We start from the raw sequence: 24,272 nt of genomic DNA, 5'->3' as shown, positions 1-24,272 counted from the left end.
GGTGTGTGCTGGCATACTCTCTCTCTCTCTCTCTCTCTCTCTCTCTCTCTCTCTCTCTCTCTCTCTCTCTCTCTCTCTCTCTCTGTCTCTCCAAAAGGCCTTGTGGGGGTCCTGTACTCATATAGAGCATCCCCTGTGTGTGTGGTGTGTCGGTACGCGTGTGTCGACATGTTTGACGAAGAGGGCTATGTGGAGGCAGAGCAAGTGCAGATGAATGACGTGTCTCCGCCGACGGCGCCGACACCTGATTGGATGGATATGTGGAAGGTGTTAAATGATAATGTAAACTCCTTACATGAAAGGTTGGATAAAGCTGATGCCTTGGGACAGTCAGGGTCTCAGCCCATGCCTAATCCTACAGCGCAGAGGCCGTCAGGGTCTCAGAAGCGCCCACTATCCAAAATTGTTGACCCAGATATCGACACGGATTCTGACTCCAGTGTCGATGACGATGATGCAAAATTGCAGCCTAAAATGGCTAAAGCCATCCGCTACATGATTATAGCAATGAAGGATGTTTTGCACATTTCAGAGGTAAACCCTGTCCCTGACAAGAGGGTTTATATGTATGGGGAGAAAAAGCAAGAGGTGACTTTTCCCCCTTCAGATGAGTTGAATGAATTATGTGAAAGAGCGTGGGATTCCCCCGATAAGAAAGTGCTGATTTCCAAAAGGTTACTTATGGCATACCCTTTCCCGCCAACGGACAGGATGCGCTGGGAATCCTCCCCTAGGGTAGATAAAGCTCTGACACGCTTATCTAAGAAGGTGGCCCTGCCGTCACAGGATACGGCCGCCCTAAAGGATCCTGCAGATAGAAAGCAGGAAAGTATCCTGAAGTCTGTATATACACATTCAGGTACTCTACTGAGGCCGGCAATTGCGTCGGCTTGGATGTGTAGTGCTGTAGCAGCATGGACAGATAATCTGTCTGAGGAAATGGATACCTTAGACAAGGATACCATTTTACTGACCCTGGGGCATATAAAAGACGCTGTCCTATATATAAGGGATGCCCAGAGGGACATTTGCCTACTGGGCTCTAGAATAAATACAATGTCCATTTCTGCCAGAAGGGTCCTGTGGACTCGGCAATGGACAGGTGATGCCGACTCCAAGAAGCACATGGAGGTGTTACCTTACAAGGGTGAGGAATTGTTTGGGGACGGTCTCTCAGACCTGGTTTCCACAGCTACGGCTGGGAAGTCAAACTTTTTGCCATATATTCCCTCACAGCCTAAGAAAGCACCGTATTACCAAATGCAGTCCTTTCGATCACAAAGAAGCAAGAAGGTCAGAGGGGCGTCCTTTCTTGCCAGAGGCAGGGGTAGAGGAAAGAAGCTGCACCATACAGCTAGTTCCCAGGAACAGAAGTCCTCCCCGGCCTCCACTAAATCCACCGCATGATGCTGGGGCTCCACAGGTGGAGCCAGGAGCGGTGGGGGTGCGTCTCCGGAATTTCAGCCACCAGTGGGTTCGCTCACGGGTGGATCCCTGGGCTATACAGATTGTATCTCAGGGATACTAACTGGAATTCGACGGGATGCCCCCTCACCGTTACCTCAAATCGGCCCTGCCAGCTTCCCCCATGGAACGGGAAGTAGTATTAGCGGCGATTCACAAGCTATATCTCCAGCAGGTGGTGGTAAAGGTTCCCCTCCTTCAACAGGGAAGGGGATACTATTCCACAATGTTTGTGGTACTGAAACCGGACGGTTCGGTCAGACCCATATTGAATTTAAAGTCCCTGAACATTTATCTGAAAAGATTCAAGTTCAAAATGGAATCGCTCAGAGCGGTCATTGCAAGCCTGGAAGAGGGGGATTTTATGGTGTCTCTGGACATCAAGGATGCTTACTTGCATGTCCCCATTTATCCACCTCATCAGGAATACCTCAGATTTGTGGTACAGGACTGTCATTACCAATTCCAGACGTTGCCGTTTGGGCTCTCCACGGCACCGAGAATATTTACCAAGGTGATGGCAGAAATGATGGTGCTCCTTCGAAAGCAAGGAGTCACAATTATTCCATACTTGGACGATCTCCTCATAAAGGCGAGGTCCAAAGAGCAGTTGCTGATCAGCGTAGCACACTCTCAGGAAGTGTTGCAACAGCATGGCTGGATTCTGAATATCCCAAAGTCGCAGCTGATTCATACAAGGCGTCTGCCCTTCCTGGGCATGATTCTGGACACGGACCAGAAGAAGGTGTTTCTCCCGGCGGAGAAGGCTCAAGAGCACGTGACTCTAGTCAGAGACCTCTTAAAACCGAAACGGGTGTCGGTGCATCGCTGCACGCGAGTCCTGGGAAAGATGGTGGCATCATACGAAGCCATTCCCTTGGGCAGGTTCCATGCGAGGATCTTTCAGTGGGATCTGTTGGACAAGTGGTCCGGATCGCATCTTCAGATGCATCGGCTGATCACCCTGTCCCCGAGGGCCAGGGTGTCTCTTCTGTTGTGGCTACAGAGTGCTCACCTTCTCGAGGGCCGCAGGTTCGGCATACAGGACTGGGTCCTGGTGACCACGGATGCGAGCCTCCGAGGGTGGGGGGCAGTCACTCAGGGAAGAAACTTCCAAGGGTTGTGGTCAAGTCAGGAGGCTTGTCTGCACATAAATATCCTGGAACTAAGGGCCATATACAACGCCCTGAGTCAAGCGGAGCCTCTGCTTCGCAACCAACCGGTGCTGATTCAGTCAGACAACATCACCGCAGTGGCTCATGTAAACCGCCAGGGCGGCACAAGAAGCAGAGTATCGATGGCGGAAGCCACCAGGATTCTTCGTTGGGCGGAGAATCACGTGCAGGCACTGTCAGCAGTGTTTATTCCGGGAGTGGACAACTGGGAAGCAGACTTCCTCAGCAGGCACGACCTCCACCCGGGAGAGTGGGGACTTTATCACGAAGTCTTCACTCAGATCACAAATCGATGGGAACTGCCACAGGTGGACATAATGGCATCCCGTCTCAACAAAAAGCTACAAAGGTATTGTGCCAGGTCAAGAGACCCTCAGGCGATAGCTGTGGACGTACTGGTAACACCGTGGGTGTTCCAGTCGGTCTATGTGTTTCCTCCTCTTCCTCTCATACCCAGGGTGCTGAGAATCGTAAGAAAAAGAGGAGTGAGAACAATACTCATTGTTCCGGATTGGCCAAGAAGGACTTGGTACCCGGAACTGCAAGAAATGCTCACAGAGGACCCATGGCCTCTGCCTCTCAGACAGGACCTGTTGCAACAGGGGCCCTGTCTGTTCCAAGACTTACCGCGGCTGCGTTTGACGGCATGGCGGTTGAACGCAGGATCCTAGCGGAAAAAGGCATTCCGGATGAAGTTATTCCTACGCTGATAAAGGCTAGGAAGGACGTGACAGTAAAACACTATCACCGTATATGGCGAAAATATGTTGCCTGGTGTGAGGCCAGGAAGGCCCCTACAGAGGAATTCCAGCTGGGCCGGTTCCTGCACTTCCTACAGTCTGGAGTGACTATGGGCTTGAAGTTGGGGTCCATAAAGGTCCAGATTTCGGCCCTATCCATTTTCTTTCAAAAAGAACTGGCTTCTCTTCCTGAAGTTCAGACGTTTGTTAAGGGTGTGCTGCATATTCAACCCCCTTTTGTGCCACCAGTGGCACCTTGGGATCTCAACGTGGTGTTGGGTTTCCTGAAATCCCACTGGTTTGAGCCACTTAAGACCGTGGAGCTAAAGTATCTCACGTGGAAAGTGGTCATGCTATTGGCCTTAGCTTCGGCTAGGCGTGTGTCAGAATTGGCGGCTTTGTCATGTATGAGCCCCTATCTGGTTTTCCATATGGACAGGGCAGAATTACGGACTCGTCCGCAATTTCTGCCAAAGGTGGTGTCATCTTTTCATTTGAACCAACCTATTGTGGTGCCTGCGGCTACTCGTGACTTGGAGGATTCCAAGTTGGTTGATGTAGTCAGGGCTTTGAAGATCTATGTAGCCAGGACGGCTGGAGTCAGGAAGACTGACTCGCTGTTTATCCTGTATGCATCCAACAAGCTGTGTGCTCCTGCTTCAAAGCAAACCATTGCTCGCTGGATCTGTAACACGATTCAGCAGGCTCATTCTGCGGCTGGATTGCCGCATCCAAAATCAGTGAAAGCCCATTCCACAAGGAAAGTGGGCTCTTCTTGGGCGGCTGCCCGAGGGGTCTTCGCATTACAGCTTTGCTGAGCAGCTACTTGGTCGGGTTCAAACACATTTGCTAAGTTCTACAAGTTTGATACCCTGGCTGAGGAGGACCTTGTGTTTGCCCATTCGGTGCTGCAGAGTCATCCGCACTCTCCCGCCCGTTTGGGAGCTTTGGTATAATCCCCATGGTCCTTACGGAGTCCCCAGCATCCACTAGGACGTTAGAGAAAATAAGATTTTACTCACCGGTAAATCTATTTCTCGTAGTCCGTAGTGGATGCTGGGCGCCCGTCCCAAGTGCGGACTTTCTGCAATACGTTATTATATAGTTATTGCTAAATAAAGGGTTATGTTATGTTGGCATCCTTTGTTGATGCTCTATTGTTGTTCATACTGTTGACTGGGTAAGTTTATCACAAGTTATACGGTGTGATTGGTGTGGCTGGTACGAGTCTTACCCTGGATTCCAAAATCCTTTCCTTGTAATGTCAGCTCTTCCGGGCACAGTTTCCTTAACTGAGGTCTGGAGGAGGGGCATAGAGGGAGGAGCCAGTGCACACCAGTAGTACTAAATCTTTCTTAGAGTGCCCAGACTCCTGCGGAGCCCGTCTATTCCCCATGGTCCTTACGGAGTCCCCAGCATCCACTACGGACTACGAGAAATAGATTTATCGGTGAGTAAAATCTTATTTTTACAACCAGGACCGGCTCAAAAAGCCCAAGGCTGGGTATGCTTAGTAGGGGGGACCCCATGCATTTTTTTTCAGGATTTATTTAACACTTTTGTGCTGTCCATGAAGTCGAATCCAGGCCGCCCACTATTCGTCAATTGGTCTGTTTTTCGACAGCGGGACTGTCGAATACGTTATTTATTGAATATGTCAATAAATATGTCAATATTATGGTCCCGGGTGGAGTGTTTCACCTGTCGAATTATGTTGAATCCAAAAACTGTTGAATTCACGCCGGAATTCGACCGCAATTGAATATACCCCTTAAATTTAATTGCAGTGTGTATCTGTGTCCTTATGTTAGCAGCTATAGATTGTAAACTCCACTAGTGTGGGGAATCTAGAAAGACTTCTCCATAATAAACTAGAAGAACTAGAGGTACGTTAAGACAAACTGAAAGTACACAGGATTAGAAGTTTTTGCCACCAAGACCCGTCAGGTTTTATTGAAACAATTCCACACCAGATCGTTTCACATTTTAGTAGGAAAAATGGAACACTGTAATGCCTTTATTGTATTCATGGTTAAATTATACATGATTTTATCATTGCTTATGATGGTATTAGATCAGAGGCCTCACATATATATCGGATTTTCTTTGGTTATGGGATAGGTAATGGCACTCTGTTTCTGTTGCTACTGCTGCTACAGTGCTCTCATTTAAAATTTTGCAATTAGATGGTCAGGACATGTCATCTCTGTTCATTCAGCACTGAAATTAATTATTGCCATTACCATCAAATCAGAAGAGTTCTGGAACTGAATAAGTCATCTCTGAAAACTCTTCTTTATCAGCTACGCTACCTCTTCCTATACTACTTGGTACCAATGATTCAAGTAGCGAAAATTTCTTAGAGGTACTAAATGCGCAAAAAAATGGGAGTGGTCACTCAAAACGGCGGCATGTCAGGATGACATGCCACCCGTTTCTTGTCACTCTGGGAGCATTACTATCCATTCTATTCCAAATACACCTTACCTATATGGTGGTTTCACTGCAACAGGAATGGATCCTCCCTGGCAGACAGTGTCGTCAGTCAGTATTCACTGATCATGTTAGGAGATCACTGGGTCCGGAACATGCCTGTTTGTTATATGATGATGACGACATTGGTTATATTCCTACAGAGAGGTACAACATGTGCCCCTGTGTCACTTCTTGCCCTGTGTATCCCCTCCAGCCTCCTGCACCTTGTGTCTCTCCGGCCTCCTTTCCCATCACTCCAGCCTCCCCCTCACTCTTTGTCACTCCCGCTGTGTCTCTCAGCCTCCCCCGCTGTGTCTCGCAGCCTTTCTCAACCTCCTCCTATATGTCTCTCACCCTCTCTATTCAAAACACGACAGTCATCTAATTATTTTCATATATTAGCTGGTTGCAGTTCAAGATACCAAATTAAACCGGTTATCGGTGACTTTACTCATCTCTGTTAAATAGAAAAATGTTACTCCATTTATGCACTAACTATTAATTTTTCAACTAAACATAAGTGATTTGGACATACAGAAGGGAAAATGATATAAAACTGGAGGACGCATGAGGTAAGGTCACCATCTTATGCATTCTCCAGTTATATACAATTTTTCTACTGTAATAAGTCACATATTTATTTGGAAAATAAATAGGATGTGCATAAGTAAATAAAACACGTTGGGTAGGAAATGCTGGTGGGCAGGATGCCGGCGGTCAGAAGGCCGACCGCGGAATTCCGATGCTTAGAGTAACGGAATCCCGACATGGGGGAGGTAAGTATACTTACCTTACCCCGATGCCCCCCCCCCCTTCCTGCAGCCTAAACCTAACCCTCCATCTCCCTGAAGCCTAACCCTAACCCACCCCTCCCTGCAGCCTGATTCCCCCCCTCCCCGCAGCGTAAACCTGATGTCCCCTTCTTGTGGCTTACTTGCCTGATGGCCCGGTCCTCGCTTGTTCAGGATTCCGGCATTGAGATGGTGCTCCTTGTCAGGGTGCCGGCATCAGCATTTTTTCGATCAGCCAGGATCCCGACTGGAACCCAAATAAACTATCCTTAAAATAGTGGGAAATTAATGCCATCACCAATGAAGGAAAAAAAAATTCACACTGTAATGTCCAGTTAATGGACAACATTTTATAGACCATTTACCTCTCCCTCTGTGTCAGCCTCCACCTCTGTATCAGTCGGGCCCCATCATCCTCTCCAGCTCCCCAACCCATGTATCTCTAGCCCAGCTTACAGTGTCAGGTATAATGAGGATACTGTGCTGCTCTGTCTTAGCTGGCTGCTTGGCTCCTCTTCAGCGTTCAGTGGCATGACTTCACGCTGCTGGGTCTGCAATTTTTTTTTATTGTGCCGCAGCCAACCACCAATGGCTTACCAAGCTTTACTACCTCAACTCTCTCTCCTGCAGTTTGTCTCATTTTTATGTCCGACTTGAAAACGGAACAAACTGTGTCCTACCGGAAGTAAGGTGGTTGGGCGGTACAGCATACGGTTACTAATTTCTTAATGGTATGCTGAACCGCCTTACTTGCACCACTGCTGCTCACACTTGTCCAGGTCTACCATAAACTAGGCCTGGATATCCTGTTTTCCTAGTTTTGTGAAACAAGTCCCAGCATCATTTGTCCTGGTCTGCTGTAAGCTCTCTTGTGAGCAGGATCCTCTATTTAATCTTTGTTCTCATATATGCATTATTTTCTCTGCTTTGTTTGTCTATATTTTATGTGTGCTCTGTTCAAGCACTATCCAGTGCTTTAGAGCATTGTGGTGTCTTACAAATCAGTGAAAATAATGAAATGGTTGATTACAAAACTGCTTCCTCTTTGGGTTTGTAGTTCTTGCATGTTGATACTAATTGTAATTAAACTTGAGTTTGATATCTTTATCCACAAGAAAATTAGGCTTTCAATCTGTAATAATGCATCCTCTGTAACTGGAAGTATAATAATGCGCTAGCTTATAACAATTCACTTGAATTAAAATACTACTTTTTTATGTGTGTGTGTGTGTGTGTGTGTGTGTATATATATATATATATATAACCTGTTGATTTATCAAAAAAGAGAATATTTCATGATGCAATATGTTTTTTGTTTTATTTTTCAGTATAATTTTTGGAAATGAATTCTTAAAAGACCAGCATCATGGCTACAAGAGTAGAACTGACAACGAGGGAGACGTTGAGTGATATTTTAAATGAGGTTAAACCACCAAGAACACTTGTTAGTCCTCTTTCAGATGCAAGCAATAAGTCTAGTGATCCTAACATTTCCAGCCCTATTGTCATTGAAGATACTGCAAGAGTTCCTTCTAAACCGGTGACCATGTTCAACCCTGGATTGAGGCTGAGACTTTCGCCTAAGCCTTTTTCAAAGGAGAAACCTCCGGAAAACAGAAGATCTATTGGATTGATCTCCACATTTTCTCCAGATGTGAAGCCACACAGTGATGTGCCTTTTCAAGCGTCTAATAGTATATCTTTATCTGGCAGTGCGAAAACTGATGAAGGTGAAAGAATGGGTCGTAGAATATACACATCGTCTTATCAACCTAAACCTGAAGAGCATCAAGGCAACAAGTCAGAGTTTTTCTCTACAAATGCAAGTAGAAAACAGACCAGCCCTAGTTGGGTCCCGGGAACATCTAGTCTCAGTGACACAAAATCATCTTCACAAGCCGATGAAAGGATAGTTATCTCTAAACCTCCGATAATATCTAGGAAACCTGATTCTTCACACCTGGAAAAAAACCTTGACACAAACTCCAGAGGAAACTCTTCATTTATTGTAGACGAACAAAACGAAAGTGGTCATATAAATATTAAGAGTTCTTTGCTTAATCCTGAAAAGCTAGACAGCTCATCAGTTAGAGCTCAGTTAAGACCAAAACGTCGCCCAGTGTCTATGCTTTTAGACTCTAAAAATGATGCTGCGAATGACGCTAAAGAAGTAGAGGACCAGAGAACATGGAATAGGAGACCACTTTCAGAGGACCTTACTTCACTGTTTGAAACTAAAGGCTTTGGAAGTAAAAAAGACATTCCCTCTGAAGAAACTAAGGAAAATAGACCTTTGAGAAAAAATTCATTAAACAACAGTATCTCAGAAGACCAACCTGTAAGAGCCAAGGAGGACAATATTGCAAGCAATAAAACTATTGCTAATGAGACAAGAACTGGTATCAGTTTTTCAAGAAATATTAATTCAGCACAAATGGAAATGAAGTCCAGCAGAGAGCTGGATGTAGCTGAAAATGAAGGTGTAATGAAGTTGTCAGCAAATATTACTAACAAAGCATCAAAAACTATTCCCAATAGTAAGGATCGCATAACCAGTGACGTAAAGGATACAGATGATAGTGCTGCTCCTGCAAACATTCAGAGAAGAATTAGTATGTATCTTTCAAACACCAACTCTGTGGATGTCCCTGAATCGCCTACAAATAAGGAGGAAAAGACTGCTATCATACCTGAGAGAAACACTACAAGCCTGGTCTCTGATAAAGAGATGATCAAATCTGGGAGACCACAGACCGCATCACAGTCTCATCCTGGGACTATAGACTTCACAAAAATGTATGTATGTTTACAGGTTTGTGGGATTACTTTCATTTGAGAACAGTTTGATTTGAAATTGGGGAAGCAATGCACTGTCTTTTATAAAACGGGTTGTGGATTGCTGTCCAAAAACGTTTGACCTATTATCACGTTAAATATTTGATTTCACTTTTATTGGACTTGCAATGGTAAAATTACCATTTCACCAAAACATGAATGGCTAAGTTGCAACAATTAAGTTGTACAAGTTTTGGGTCCACAGCAGTGCAAAACAGATACTATAGGTTTGATCAAGGACACGTGATATTGAGGTCATTGTTCAACCTGTTTTTTCCATTAAATTTGTGATCAACTTCCTTAACGGTGCATAAGTTAATTTAAATATTTAAGTTGCAATAATCACAATGCCTGTTGCTTAGCACACTGATCTCTTTTTACTTCAACATTAAAGATTTGTAATTATGAGATGAACAAAGAACAAAAGTTATTTTCAGCCCTTGGTCAGACTTTGATTTCAGTAGATTGCACTTTAATGATCCTGGCTAGTCACACTGCATGTGCAAACCATTGTGTAGGCACTGAACCAAACAAAATTCAGAAGGGACAAAGATGGTCATACTGTATGGTCAACTTGAAAAGAAGAAAATCGTAAACAAAAGTGCCCATATAGCGAAGGATGGAGAAATTGAGACATACAGTACGTGGTAGTGAGCGAAGGATTCACATATGTTGAACCATAGTGGTATGAGTAGGTGCATCAGTGGCACACCAAATACATTATACCTCAAAGCAGCGGCGGCTCCTACCATTAAGGAGGAGGGGGCCTGCCATGGGCCAGGTACCATGGAGAGAAGAGAGCCGCTATTGCCGCTGGCTGGTTCCTGGGGAGGGGAGAAAGCCGCTGCTGGCTGGGTCCAGGGGAGGAGAGAGAGCCGCTGCTGCTGAATTGGTCCTGGCTCCGCACATGCTCAGTCAAGCAGCTTATAAGGTGTGTATCCTCTGTAGTCCATAAAAGTTAAGGTTTGTGCATGCACAGTCAAGCGGCGGGTTGACTGCGCATGCGCCGATTGCTACCAGGCAATCACAGCCTGGTCTGGCAGTCCCGGAGGCAATCACAGCCTGTACTGGGGTTGACTGGCAGGTAGGACTTCTAATAGAAGTTATCACTGCCAGTCACTGTGTAGCGAGTGCAGTCACACACTGCAACTGGCTCACTCCCTGTAGTGGCGGATTTTACTGGGGGGGCTGCAGTCCTCCAGCCCATAGGTAAAATCCGCCACTGCCTCAGTGGTAGAATAGTACAGATTTGGGAATGATTTAAAACCACACTTTATTCTCGAAGAACACATTAAAAACACACAAAATAGACCATCTGTTCCAAGTTATTTCTAAGGCCGTTCCTGGCTGCCTGTAGGAGTCTGGAATAACTCTGAGATATAGGAGAGACAGAACTTCAGATCCTACATGTTTTGCTTATAAGGGATTGTTGGAGAGAAGTCTGATGAAGCCTGCACTGAGTAAATGGGTATGGTCTGGAGTGCTATTTCATTATATGCTGCTGTAATAATTTGCAGCCTATAGTATACCATATATCTATATTGGATCCTTTCATTCTTCACCCTATATCATCTGGGAAGATTTTGAGAACTGTCTACCCACTTCTGGAATGGGGCCTGGTATAAATTGCCCAAACACAGCAATAAACATGCAGGTATAATTAATTTATTTAGGAGACTGGGAGTATGGGGCATATTATACCACAATTGTCAAGATTGTGGTATAATATGATTGACCAGGTAATTAAAACAAATTACTAGTGTAAGTATTAAAAGTGTCTGATTAGTATAGTTTTGCAATCATATATAACACTTTGGCCAAAGAGTCATAATAAGACGTTTTTGTAATTCCTGGTTCAAATCATGAAAATAACCACATTGGTCAGCATACATACCAATCAGTGGTGAGTAGAAATGACTACCTGCTTCAACTACAATTTGAAAAGGTATTGTACACAGGATTACATGCTTTATATACCACCCAGGTAAATGCACAGAAAGCAGGAAGGCAGGTTGCCCCAATCCATACATAGCCAGGTGACAGTGGTGCAAATAATTGTACAAAGGACAAGAGAAAAATACCTATTTGCACTCATTTACCCCATATTTAAACAAACAAACAAATATACACAAAGCCAAGTCCTATATACAGGTTGAGTATCCCATATCCAAATATTCCGAAATACAGAATATTCCGAAATACGGACTTTTTTGAGTGAGAGTGAGATAGTGAAACCTTTGTTTTTTGATGGCTCAATGTACACAAACTTTGTTTAATACACAAAGTTATTAAAAATATTGTATTAAATGACCTTCAGGCTGTGTGTATAAGGTGTATATGAAACATAAATGAATTGTGTGAATGTAGACACACTTTGTTTAATGCACAAAGTTATAAAAAAATATTGGCTAAAATGACCTTCAGGCTGTGTGTATAAGGTGTATATGAAACATAAATGCTTAGATTTAGGTCCCATCACCATATCATCTCATTATGGTATGGAATTTTCTTTAACGTCCTTGAGGATGCTGGGACTCCGTAAGGACCATGGGAATAGACGGGCTCCGCAGGAGATAGGGCACTTTAAGAAAGCTTTGGACTCTGGGTGTGCACTGGCTCCTCCCTCTATGCCCCTCCTCCAGACCTCAGTTTTACACGGTGCCCAGAGCAGGATGGGTGCACTGCAGAGAGCTCTCCTAAGTTCTCTGCCTAGAAGCATTTTTGTTTGGATTTTTTTCTACTTTTTTACAGGGAGCACTGCTGGCAACAGGCTCCCTGCATCGAGGGACTGAGGAGAGAGGGGCAGACCTTCTTGTCTAAGATAGGCTCTGCTTCCTCGGCTACTGGACAAATTAGCTCCAGAGGGGGTGAACACAGGTTCTTACTGGGCGTCCACCATCAGAGCCACGCCGCCGTTCTCCTCACAGAGCCAGAAGAACCGAAGTCAGAAGACGTCAGGCGGCAGAAGCCTTCAGCTTCACTGAGGTAACGCACAGCACTGCAGCTGTGCGTCATTGCTCCCATACACCTCACATACTCCGGTCACTGTAAGGGTGCAGGGCGCAGGGGGGGGGGCGCCCTGGGCAGCAATATAACACCTCTATTATGGCAAAAGACAATATACATGTACAGGTGGGCACTGTACATGTATATAAAAGAGCCCCCGCCATATTTTAGTAAGTTTGAGCGGGACAGAAGCCCGCCGCCGAGGGGGCGGGGCTTCTCCCTCAGCACTCACCAGCGCCATTTTCTCTCCACAGCACCGCTGAGAGGAAGCTCCCCGGACTCTCCCCTGCTTACACACGGTGAAGGGGTGTTTAAAAGAGAGGGGGCGGGGGCACATAATTGGCGGATAACATATTATACAGCGCGGCTGGGGGAAAAACATTTTGTGTTGGTCTCCAGGGTCATTGCGCTGGGGTGTGTGCTGGCATACTCTCTCTCTGTCTCTCCAAAGGGCCTTGAAGGGGATACTGTCTTCAGAAAAGAGGTTCCCTGTGTGTGTGAAGTGTGTCGGTACGCGTGTGTCGACATGTTTGACGAGGAAGGCTCGCTTAATGTGGAGGGGGAGTGCTTGAATGTCATGTCGCCGTCGGCAACACCGACACCGGAATGGGTGGATATGCTGAATGTCTTGAATGCAAATGTCAATCTATTGCATAAAAGGTTAGACAAGGCTGAAGCTAGGGATCAGTCGGGTAGCCAGTCCATGCCTGTCCCTGAGGCGCCAGGCCCTTCGGGGTCTCAGAAGCGCACCATATCCCAGATCGATGACACAGATACCGACACGGATACTGACTCTAGTGTCGACTATGAAGATGCAAAATTACAGACGAGGGTGGCAAAAGGTATTCGGTACATGATTATTGCCATTAAAGAGGTTTTGCATATTACTGAGGAACCCCCTGTACCTGACACGAGGGTACACATGTATAAAGGGAAAAAGCCTGAAGTCACCTTTCCGTCCTCATTTGAACTGAGTGAATTGTGCGAAAAGGCTTGGGAGTCTCCAGATAGAAGACCACAAGTTCCCAAAAGGATTCTTATGGCGTATCCTTTTCCACAAACGGATAGGATACGATGGGAATCTTCGCCTAAAGTAGACAAGGCGCTGACACGCTTGTCCAAAAAGGTGGCACTGCCTTCTCAGGATACGGCTTCCCTCAAGGATCCTGCTGATTGCAGGCAGGAAATTACCATGAAGCACATTTACACCCATTCAGGTACTATTGTTAGACCGGCTATGGCGTCGGCCTGGGTTTGTAGTGCGGTTGTGGCAGGGGCAGATTCCTTATCTACGGAGATTGACACCTTAGATAGGGATGCCATTCAAATGACCATAGAGCATATCAGAGATGCTGCCTTGTATATGAGAGATGCTCAGAGAGACATTTGTTTATTAAGCTCCAGAATAAATGCTATGTCTATTTCTGCTAGGCGGCTCTTGTGGACCCGACAGTGGATGGGAGACGCCGATTCAAAGCGACATATGGAGTCCTTGCCTTACAAAGGGGAGGAGTTGTTTGGAGACGGCCTCTCTGACCTTGTCTCTACTGCTACGGCTGTTAAGTCGAATTTCTTACCTTATGTCCCCCCGCAGCATACAAAAAAGGCACCTCATTATCAAATGCAGTCCTTTCGTTCCAATAAAAACAAAAAGGTACGGGGATCGTCCTTTGTTGCCAGAGGGAAAGGCAGGGGAAAGAAGCTGCACACAGCTAGTTCCCAAGAGCAGAAGTCCTCCCCTGCGTCTGCAAAGTCCACCGCATGACGCTGGGGCTTCCCGGGGGGAGGCAGATCTAGTGGGGGCTCGTCTTCGGTTTTTCAGCCACGTCTGGGTTCACTCACAGGTGGATCCCTGGCCGTTAGAGATTGTTTCTCAAGGATACAGGCTGGAATTCGAAGACTTGCCTCCTCGCCGGTTTTTCAAGTCTGCTCTGCCGGCTTCCCCGTCAGAGAGGGAGCTAGTGCTGGCAGCAATCCAAAAATTGTATATTCAACAGGTGATTGTCACAGTTCCTCATCTCCAGCAAGGAGAGGGATATTACTCAACTCTGTTTGTGGTCCCGAAACCGGACGGTTCGGTCAGACCCATTTTAAACCTAAAATCCCTGTACCTGTACTTGAAGAGGTTCAAGTTCAAAATGGAATCACTCAGGGCGGTCATCGCCAGCCTGGAGGGGGGGGATTGGATGGTGTCCCTGGACATAAAGGATGCTTACCTTCATGTTCCGGTATTCCCCCCTCATCAGGCGTTCCTGAGATTTGCAGTGCATGACTGTCACTACCAATTTCAGACGTTGCCGTTTGGGCTTTCCACGGCCCCGAGAATTTTCACCAAGGTAATGGCGGAAATAATGGTGCTCCTGCGCAGGCAGGGGGTCACAATTATCCCATACTTGGACGATCTCCTCATAAAGGCGAGATCTCGGTAGAAGTTGCTGGACAGCGTGTCTCTGTCCATGAAGACGTTGCAGTTACACGGCTGGATTCTCAATATATCGAAGTTCCAGCTAGTCCCTACAACACGTCTAACTTTTTTGGGCCTGATTCTAGACACAGACCAGAAAAAGGTTTTTCTTCCGGTCGAAAAGGTTCAGGAGCTCATAGCCCTGGTCAGGAACCTAATAAAACCAAAACAGGTTTCAGTGCATCATTGCACGCGGGTCCTGGGGAAGATGGTGGCTTCATACGAGGCCATCCCTTTCGGCAGGTTCCATGCGAGGACTTTTCAATGGGACCTCTTGGACAAGTGGTCCGGGTCCCATTTACAAATGCATCGAAGGATCAACCTGTCTCCCAGGACCAGGGTATCTCTCCTGTGGTGGCTGCACAGTGCTCACCTACTAGAGGGTCGCAGGTTCGGCATTCAGGACTGGGTCCTGGTGACCACGGACGCAAGCCTCCGAGGCTGGGGAGCAGTCACACTGGGAAGAAATTTCCAAGGTCTCTGGTCAAATCTAGAGACTTGTCTCCACATCACCGTCCTGGAGTTGAGGGCCATATACAACGCCCTGCGTCAAGCGGAGGAATTGCGTCGGGAAAAACCGGTTCTGCTTCAATCAGACAATGTCACGGCAGTGGCTCATATAAACCGCCAAGGCAGAACAAGTAGCAGAGTGGCCATGGCAGAAGCGACCAGGATTCTACGCTGGGCGGAAGGCCATGTAAGCGCGCTATCAGCAGTGTTCATCCTGGGGGTGGACAACTGGGAGGCGTAATTCCTCAGCAGGCACGACCTGCATCCAGGAGAGTGGGGACTTCATCAAGAAGTCTTCGCACAGATCACGGGTCGGTGGAGACTGCCTCAAATAGACATGATGGCATCCCGTCTCAACAAAAAGCTAAAGCGGTATTGCGCCAGGTCAAGGGACCCTCAGGCGGTAGCGGTAGACGCTCTGGTGACACCTTGGGTGTTCAGATCGGTCTATGTGTTTCCTCCTCTTCCTCTCATACCCAAAGTGTTGAGAATAATAAGAATAAGCAGGGTCAGAACAATCCTCATTGTTCCAGATTGGCTACGGAGGACTTGGTATCTGGAGCTGCAAGAGTTGATCACAGAAGATCCGTGGCCTCTTCCTCTAAGGCAGGACCTGCTGCGGCAGGGGCCCTGTCTATTCCAAGACTTACCGCGGCTGCGTTTGACGGCATGGCGGTTGAACGCCGGATCCTAGCGGAAAAAGGGATTCCGGAGGAGGTCATTCCTACTCTGATCAAGGCTAGGAAAGACGTGACGTTAAAACATTATCACCGTATATGGCGAAAATATGTTTCTTGGTGTGAGGCCAGAGCTGCTCCTACGGAGGAGTTCCATTTGGGCCGTCTACTTCACTTCCTTCAAACAGGAGTGACTTTGGGCCTAAAATTAGGGTCTATAAAGGTCCAAATTTCTCTATCGTCCTAGTGGATGCTGGGGTTCCTGAAAGGACCATGGGGAATAGCGGCTCCGCAGGAGACAGGGCACAAAAAGTAAAGCTTTTCCAGATCAGGTGGTGTGCACTGGCTCCTCCCCCTATGACCCTCCTCCAGACTCCAGTTAGATTTTTGTGCCCGGCCGAGAAGGGTGCAATTCTAGGTGGCTCTCATAAAGAGCTGCTTAGAGAAAGTTTAGCTTAGGTTTTTTATTTTACAGTGATTCCTGCTGGCAACAGGATCACTGCAACGAGGGACAGAGGGGAGAAGAAGTGAACTCACCTGCGTGCAGGATGGATTGGCTTCTTGGCTACTGGACATCAGCTCCAGAGGGACGATCACAGGTACAGCCTGGATGGTCACCGGAGCCGCGCCGCCGGCCCCCTTGCAGATGCTGAAGTAAGAAGAGGTCCAGAATCGGCGGCTGAAGACTCCTGCAGTCTTCTAAAGGTAGCGCACAGCACTGCAGCTGTGCGCCATTTTCCTCTCAGCACACTTCACACGCAGTCACTGAGGGTGCAGGGCGCTGGGGGGGGGCGCCCTGGGAGGCAAATGAAAACCTATTAAAAGGCTAAAAATACCTCACATATAGCCCCCAGAGGCTATATGGAGATATTTAACCCCTGCCTGTATTCACAAAATAGCGGGAGACGAGCCCGCCGAAAAAGGGGCGGGGCCTATCTCCTCAGCACACGGCGCCATTTCCTCTCACAGTTCCGCTGGTCAGGACGGCTCCCAGGTCTCTCCCCTGCACTGCACTACAGAAACAGGGTAAAACAGAGAGGGGGGGCAAATTTAATGGCAATATCTTGATATATATAAAGCAGCTATAAGGGAGCACTTATTATAAGGCTATCCCTGTCATATATAGCGCTTTTGGTGTGTGCTGGCAGACTCTCCCTCTGTCTCCCCAAAGGGCTAGTGGGTCCTGTCTTCGTTTAGAGCATTCCCTGTGTGTCTGCTGTGTGTCGGTACGTGTGTGTCGACATGTATGAGGACGATATTGGTGTGGAGGCGGAGCAATTGCCAAATATGGGGATGTCACCTCCTAGGGGGTCGACACCAGAATGGATGCCTTTATTTGTGGAATTACGGGATAGCGTCAACTCGCTTAAGCAGTCGTTTGACGACATGAGGCGGCCGGACAATCAATTAGTGCCTGTCCAGGCGCCTCAAACACCGTCAGGGGCTGTAAAACGCCCTTTGCCTCAGTCGGTCGACACAGACCCAGACACAGGCACTGATTCCAGTGGTGACGGTGACCAATCAACCGTATTTTCCAGTAGGGCCACACGTTATATGATTTTGGCAATGAAGGAGGCGTTACATTTAGCTGATACTACAGGTACCACTAAACAGGGTATTATGTGGGGTGTGAAAAAACTACCTATAGTTTTTCCTGAATCAGAAGAATTAAATGACGTGTGTGATGAAGCGTGGGTTGCCCCTGATAAAAAGCTGATAATTTCAAAGAAATTATTGGCATTATACCCTTTCCCGCCAGAGGTTAGGGAGCGCTGGGAAACACCTCCTAGGGTGGACAAGGCGCTAACACGCTTATCAAAACAAGTGGCGTTACCTTCTCCTGAGACGGCCGCACTTAAAGATCCATCAGATAGGAGGATGGAAAATATCCAAAAAAGTATATACACACATGCAGGTGTTATACTACGACCAGCTATAGCGTCTGCCTGGATGTGCAGTGCTGGGGTAGTTTGGTCAGAGTCCCTGATTGAAAATATTGATACCCTGGACAGGGACAATATTTTACTGTCGTTAGAACAAATAAAGGATGCATTTCTTTATATGCGTGATGCACAGAGGGATATCTGCACACTGGCATCACGGGTAAGTGCTATGTCCATTTCGGCCAGAAGAGCTTTATGGACGCGACAGTGGACAGGCGATGCGGATTCAAAACGGCATATGGAAGTTTTGCCGTATAAAGGGGAGGAGTTATTTGGAGTCGGTCTATCAGATTTGGTGGCCACGGCTACAGCCGGGAAATCCACCTTTCTACCTCAAGTCACTCCCCAACAGAAAAAGGCACCGACTTTTCAACCGCAGCCCTTTCGTTCCTTTAAAAATAAGAGAGCAAAGGGCTATTCATATCTGCCACGAGGCAGAGGTCGAGGGAAGAAACAGCAACAGGCAACTCCTTCCCAGGAACAGAAGCCCTCCCCGGCTTCTACAAAAGCCTCAGCATGACGCTGGGGCTTCTCAAGCGGACTCGGGGACGGTGGGAGGTCGTCTCAAAAATTACAGCGCGCAGTGGGCTCACTCGCAGGTAGATCCCTGGATCCTGCAGATAATATCTCAGGGGTACAGGTTGGAATTTGAGACAGATCCACCTCGCCGTTTCCTGAAGTCTGCTTTACCAACGTCCCCTTCCGAAAGGGAGACGGTTTTGGAAGCCATTCACAAGCTGTACTCTCAGCAGGTGATAGTCAAGGTACCTCTTCTACAACAAGGGAAGGGGTATTATTCCACTCTATTTGTGGTACCGAAGCCGGATGGCTCGGTAAGGCCTATTCTAAATCTGAAGTCCTTGAACCTGTACATAAAGAAGTTCAAGTTCAAGATGGAGTCACTCAGAGCAGTGATAGCGAACCTGGAAGAAGGGGACTTTATGGTATCCTTGGACATCAAGGATGCGTATCTCCACGTTCCAATTTACCCCTCACACCAGGGGTACCTCAGGTTCGTTGTACAAAACTGTCACTATCAGTTTCAGACGCTGCCGTTTGGTTTGTCCACGGCACCTCGGATCTTTACAAAGGTAATGGCCGAGATGATGATTCTTCTTCGAAGAAAAGGCGTATTAATTATCCCATACTTGGACGATCTCCTAATAAGGGCAAGGTCCAGAGAACAGCTAGAGATGGGATTAGCAATATCTCAAGAGGTGCTAAAGCAGCACGGATGGATTCTGAATATTCCAAAATCCCAATTAATGCCGACAACTCGTCTGCTGTTCCTAGGGATGATTCTGGACACGGTTCAGAAAAAGGTTTTTCTTCCCGAGGAAAAAGCCAAGGAGTTATCCGACCTGGTCAGGAATCTCCTAAAACCAGGAAAGGTGTCTGTACAAATGGTCAGGGTCGCATCTTCAGATGCACCTGCGGATAACCCTGTCTCCAAGGACAAGGGTATCTCTTCTGTGGTGGTTGCAGAGGACTCATCTATTGGAGGGCCGCAGATTCGGCATACAGGATTGGATCCTGGTGACCACGGACGCCAGCCTGAGAGGCTGGGGAGCAGTCACACAAGGAAGAAACTTCCAGGGAGTGTGGTCGAGCCTGGAAAAGTCTCTTCACATAAACATTCTGGAACTAAGAGCAATCTACAATGCTCTAAGCCAGGCGGAACCTCTGCTTCAAGGAAGACCGGTGTTGATCCAGTCGGACAACATCACGGCAGTCGCCCATGTAAACAGACAGGGCGGCACAAGAAGCAGGAGTGCAATGGCAGAAGCTGCCAGGATCCTTCGCTGGGCGGAGAATCACGTGATAGCACTGTCAGCAGTGTTCATCCCGGGAGTGGACAACTGGGAAGCAGACTTCCTCAGCAGACACGATCTTCACCCGGGAGAGTGGGGACTTCATCCAGAAGTTTTCCACATGCTAATAAACCGTTGGGAAAGACCAATGGTGGACATGATGGCGTCTCGCCTCAACAAAAAACTGGACAGGTATTGCGCCAGGTCAAGAGATCCGCAGGCAATAGCTGTGGACGCGCTGGTAACACCTTGGGTGTACCAGTCGGTGTATGTGTTTCCTCCTCTGCCTCTCATACCAAAGGTATTGAGAATCATAAGGCAAAGCGGAGTAAGAACGATACTAGTGGCTCCGGATTGGCCAAGAAGGTCTTGGTACCCGGAACTTCAAGAGATGGTCACGGACGATCCGTGGCCTCTACCTCTAAGACAGGACCTGCTTCAGCAGGGACCGTGTCTATTCCAAGACTTACCGCGGCTGCGTTTGACGGCATGGCGGTTGAACGCCAGATCCTAAAAGGGAAAGGCATTCCAGAAGAAGTCATTCCTACCTTGATTAAGGCAAGAAAGGAAGTCACCGCGAAGCATTATCACCGCATTTGGCGGAAATATGTTGCGTGGTGCGAGGATCGGAGTGCTCCGACGGAGGAATTTCAACTGTGTCGTTTCCTACATTTCCTGCAATCAGGATTGTCTATGGGTCTCAAATTGGGATCTATTAAGGTTCAAATTTCGGCCCTGTCAATATTCTTCCAAAAAGAATTGGCCTCAGTTCCTGAGGTCCAGACTTTTGTAAAGGGAGTACTGCATATACAGCCTCCTGTGGTGCCTCCGGTGGCACCGTGGGATCTAAATGTAGTTTTAGATTCCTCAAATCCCATTGGTTTGAACCACTAAAAGATGTGGATTTGAAATATCTCACATGGAAAGTGACTATGTTACTGGCCCTGGCGTCCGCCAGGAGAGTATCTGAACTGGCGGCTTTATCTTATAAAAGCCCTTATTTAATTTTCCATTCTGATAGGGCAGAGCTGCGGACGCGTCCGCATTTTCTCCCTAAGGTGGTATCAGCGTTTCACCTGAACCAGCCTATTGTAGTGCCTGCGGCTACAAGCGACTTGGAGGACTCCAAGTTGTTGGACGTTGTCAGAGCTTTAAAAATATACATTTCAAGGACGGCTGGAGTCAGAAAATCTGACTCGCTGTTTATACTGTATGCACCCAACAAGTTGGGTGCGCCTGCTTCTAAGCAGTCGATTGCTCGTTGGATTTGTAACACAATTCAACTTGCACATTCTTTGGCAGGCCTGCCACAGCCTAAATCTGTTAAGGCCCATTCCACAAGGAAGGTGGGCTCATCTTGGGCGGCTGCCCGAGGGGTCTCGGCATTACAACTCTGCCGAGCAGCTACGTGGTCAGGGGAGAACACGTTTGTAAAATTCTACAAATTTGATACCCTGGCAAAGGAGGACCTGGAGTTCTCTCATTCGGTGCTGCAGAGTCATCCGCACTCTCCCGCCCGTTTGGGAGCTTTGGTATAATCCCCATGGTCCTTTCAGGAACCCCAGCATCCACTAGGACGATAGAGAAAATAAGAATTTACTTACCGATAATTCTATTTCTCGGAGTCCGTAGTGGATGCTGGGCGCCCATCCCAAGTGCGGATTATCTGCAATACTTGTACATAGTTATTGTTAACTAATTCGGGTTATTGTTTAGGGAGCCATCTTTCAGAGGCTCCTCTGTTATCATACTGTTAACTGGGTTTAGATCACAAGTTGTACGGTGTGATTGGTGTGGCTGGTATGAGTCTTACCCGGGATTCAAAATCCTCCCTTATTGTGTACGCTCGTCCGGGCACAGTACCTAACTGGAGTCTGGAGGAGGGTCATAGGGGGAGGAGCCAGTGCACACCACCTGATCTGGAAAAGCTTTACTTTTTGTGCCCTGTCTCCTGCGGAGCCGCTATTCCCCATGGTCCTTTCAGGAACCCCAGCATCCACTACGGACTCCGAGAAATAGAATTATCGGTAAGTAAATTCTTATTTTCGGCCTTATCCATTTTCTTCCAAAGAGAATTAGCCTCTCTTCCTGAAGTACAGACTTTTGTGAAGGGTGTGCTGCATATTCAGTCACCCTTTTGTGCCTCCGGTGGCGCCTTGGGATCTTAACGTGGTGTTACGTTTCCTCAAGTCACCTTGGTTTGAACCACTTAAAACTGTGGAGTTGAAATACCTCACGTGGAAAGTGGTCATGTTGTTGGCATTGGCAAGACGTGTTTCAGAATTGGCGGCTTTATCACATAAAAGCCCATACTTGGTTTTTCACGTGGATAGGGCAGAGTTGAGGACTCGTCCTCACTTTCTGCCAAAAGTGGTCTCATCTTTTCATGTGAACCAACCTATTGTCGTGCCTGTGGCTACACGGGACTTGGAGGATTCCGAGTCCCTGGATGTGGTCAGGGCTTTGAAGATTTATGTGACCAGAACGGCTAGAATCAGGAAGACTGAAGCTCTGTTTGTTCTGTATGCGGCCAGCAAGGTTGGCGCTCCTGCTTCAAAGCAGACTATTGCTCGCTGGATCTGTAATACGATTCAACAGGCGCATTCTACGGCAGGTTTTCCATTGCCTAAATCGGTTAAGGCCCATTCCACTAGGAAAGTGGGCTCTTCTTGGGCGGCTGCCCGAGGGGTCTCGGCATTACAGTTGTGCCGAGCAGCTACTTGGTCGGGGTCTAACACCTTTGCAAAGTTCTATAAGTTTGAAACCCTGGCTGAGGAGGACCTCCTGTTTGCTCAATCGGTGCTGCAGAGTCATCCGCACTCTCCCGCCCGTTTGGGAGCTTTGGTATAATCCCCATGGTCCTTACGGAGTCCCAGCATCCACTAGGACGTTGGAGAAAATAAGATTTTACTTACCGGTAAATCTATTTCTCGTAGTCCGTAGAGGATGCTGGGCGCCCGTCCCAAGTGCGGACTTCTTCTGCAAGACTTGTATATAGTTGTTGCTTACATAAGGGTTATGTTATAGTTTATCGGTTGAACCGAGGCTATGTTGTTGTTCATACTGTTGACTGGGTAGTATATCACAAGTTATACGGTATGATTGGTGTGACTGGTATGGATCTCGCCCTTAGATTTACAAAAATCCTTCCTCGTGCTGTCCGTCTCCTCTGGGCACAGTTTCCCTAACTGAGGTCTGGAGGAGGGGCATAGAGGGAGGAGCCAGTGCACACCCAGAGTCCAAAGCTTTCTTAAAGTGCCCTATCTCCTGCGGAGCCCGTCTATTCCCATGGTCCTTACGGAGTCCCAGCATCCTCTACGGACTACGAGAAATAGATTTACCGGTAAGTAAAATCTTATTATTCCAAAATACGAAAAAATCCCATATCCAAAATACCTCTGGTCCCAAGCATTTTGGATAAGGGATACTCAACCTGTATTACACAAATAACCTAATTTAATATAAGCTTGCAAGCGTAAACATAGTATAACACACCATGGCAATTTCTCTCTGTAGTACAGATATTCTGATCAGCGAACGATGTTTATCCTGTTGCTGTGTTTAGATGCAAGAGAAAACCAATATAATGTTTAGTACATTGTGTTGGGTGGGAGTGCTTTCAAAATTGTGTTACATATACTGATGTCTCAACAGCAAAGTATTTTCCGTCTCTAGTGGCACTTGTACAGCAGTGATAAATAGTAACATAGGGGCAGATTTATTAAGCCTGGTGAAGTGATAAAGTGGAAGGTGATAACGCACCAGCCAGTCAGCTCCTAACTGACATTTTTCCATCCCAGCCTGTGACATGGAAGTTAGGAGCTGATTGGCTGGTCATTTATCACCTTCCACTTTATCGCTTCACAAGGCTTAATAAATCTGCCCCATAGTTTCTGAGGTTGAAAAAAGAAAATTTCTCTTACGTCCTAGAGGATACTGGGGTCCACATTAGTACCATGGGGTATAGACGGGATCACTAGGAGCCTTGGGCACTTTAAGAAATCAATAGTGTGCAATGGCTCCTTCCTCTATGCCCCTCCTACCAGACTCGGTTTAGAAAATGTGCCTGGAGGAGCCGGTCATGCTTAGGGAAGCTCCTGAAGAGTTTTCTACATTTATTTTTTCTGTTATTTTCAGACAGGGCTGTTTGGCAACAGCCTGTCTGCTTCGTGGGACTTAGGGGGGGGAGTGGCCCAACCTCCTCCAGGGTCAATGGCCCTGTTCCCCGCTGACAGGACACTGAGCTCCTGAGGGTCCTATCCGCAAGCCCCACCACGGCGAACGTACGGTCCCGTGGCACGCCGCCACCCCTAACAGAGCTAAAAGTAAGAAGAGTGGTGAGTAGGCGTCCGGTGTCTCGGTTAGCGGGTAGCTGGGTGAA

The 24,272-nt window shown here is 47.3% G+C and overlaps 1 protein-coding gene across 2 annotated transcripts in view; it reads left to right on the top strand.

Moving 5' to 3' along the window:
• The window catches only part of KIAA1671 (KIAA1671 ortholog), a 431,335-nt gene that overhangs the window by 119,662 nt on the left and 287,401 nt on the right, over positions 1-24,272 (top strand). For both annotated transcript variants that reach the window (XM_063913220.1, XM_063913219.1), the window contains exon 2: positions 7,974-9,441. In XM_063913220.1, the coding sequence (XP_063769290.1) occupies positions 8,012-9,441 (1,430 nt within the window). In that variant the 5' untranslated portion in view covers positions 7,974-8,011. The remainder of the gene's footprint in view (positions 1-7,973; positions 9,442-24,272) is intronic.

This window comes from Pseudophryne corroboree, chromosome 1, assembly GCF_028390025.1.
Source record: "Pseudophryne corroboree isolate aPseCor3 chromosome 1, aPseCor3.hap2, whole genome shotgun sequence".
Taxonomy (NCBI): Eukaryota; Metazoa; Chordata; class Amphibia; order Anura; family Myobatrachidae; genus Pseudophryne; species Pseudophryne corroboree.
This window is presented reverse-complemented; position numbering and strand designations above follow the sequence as displayed.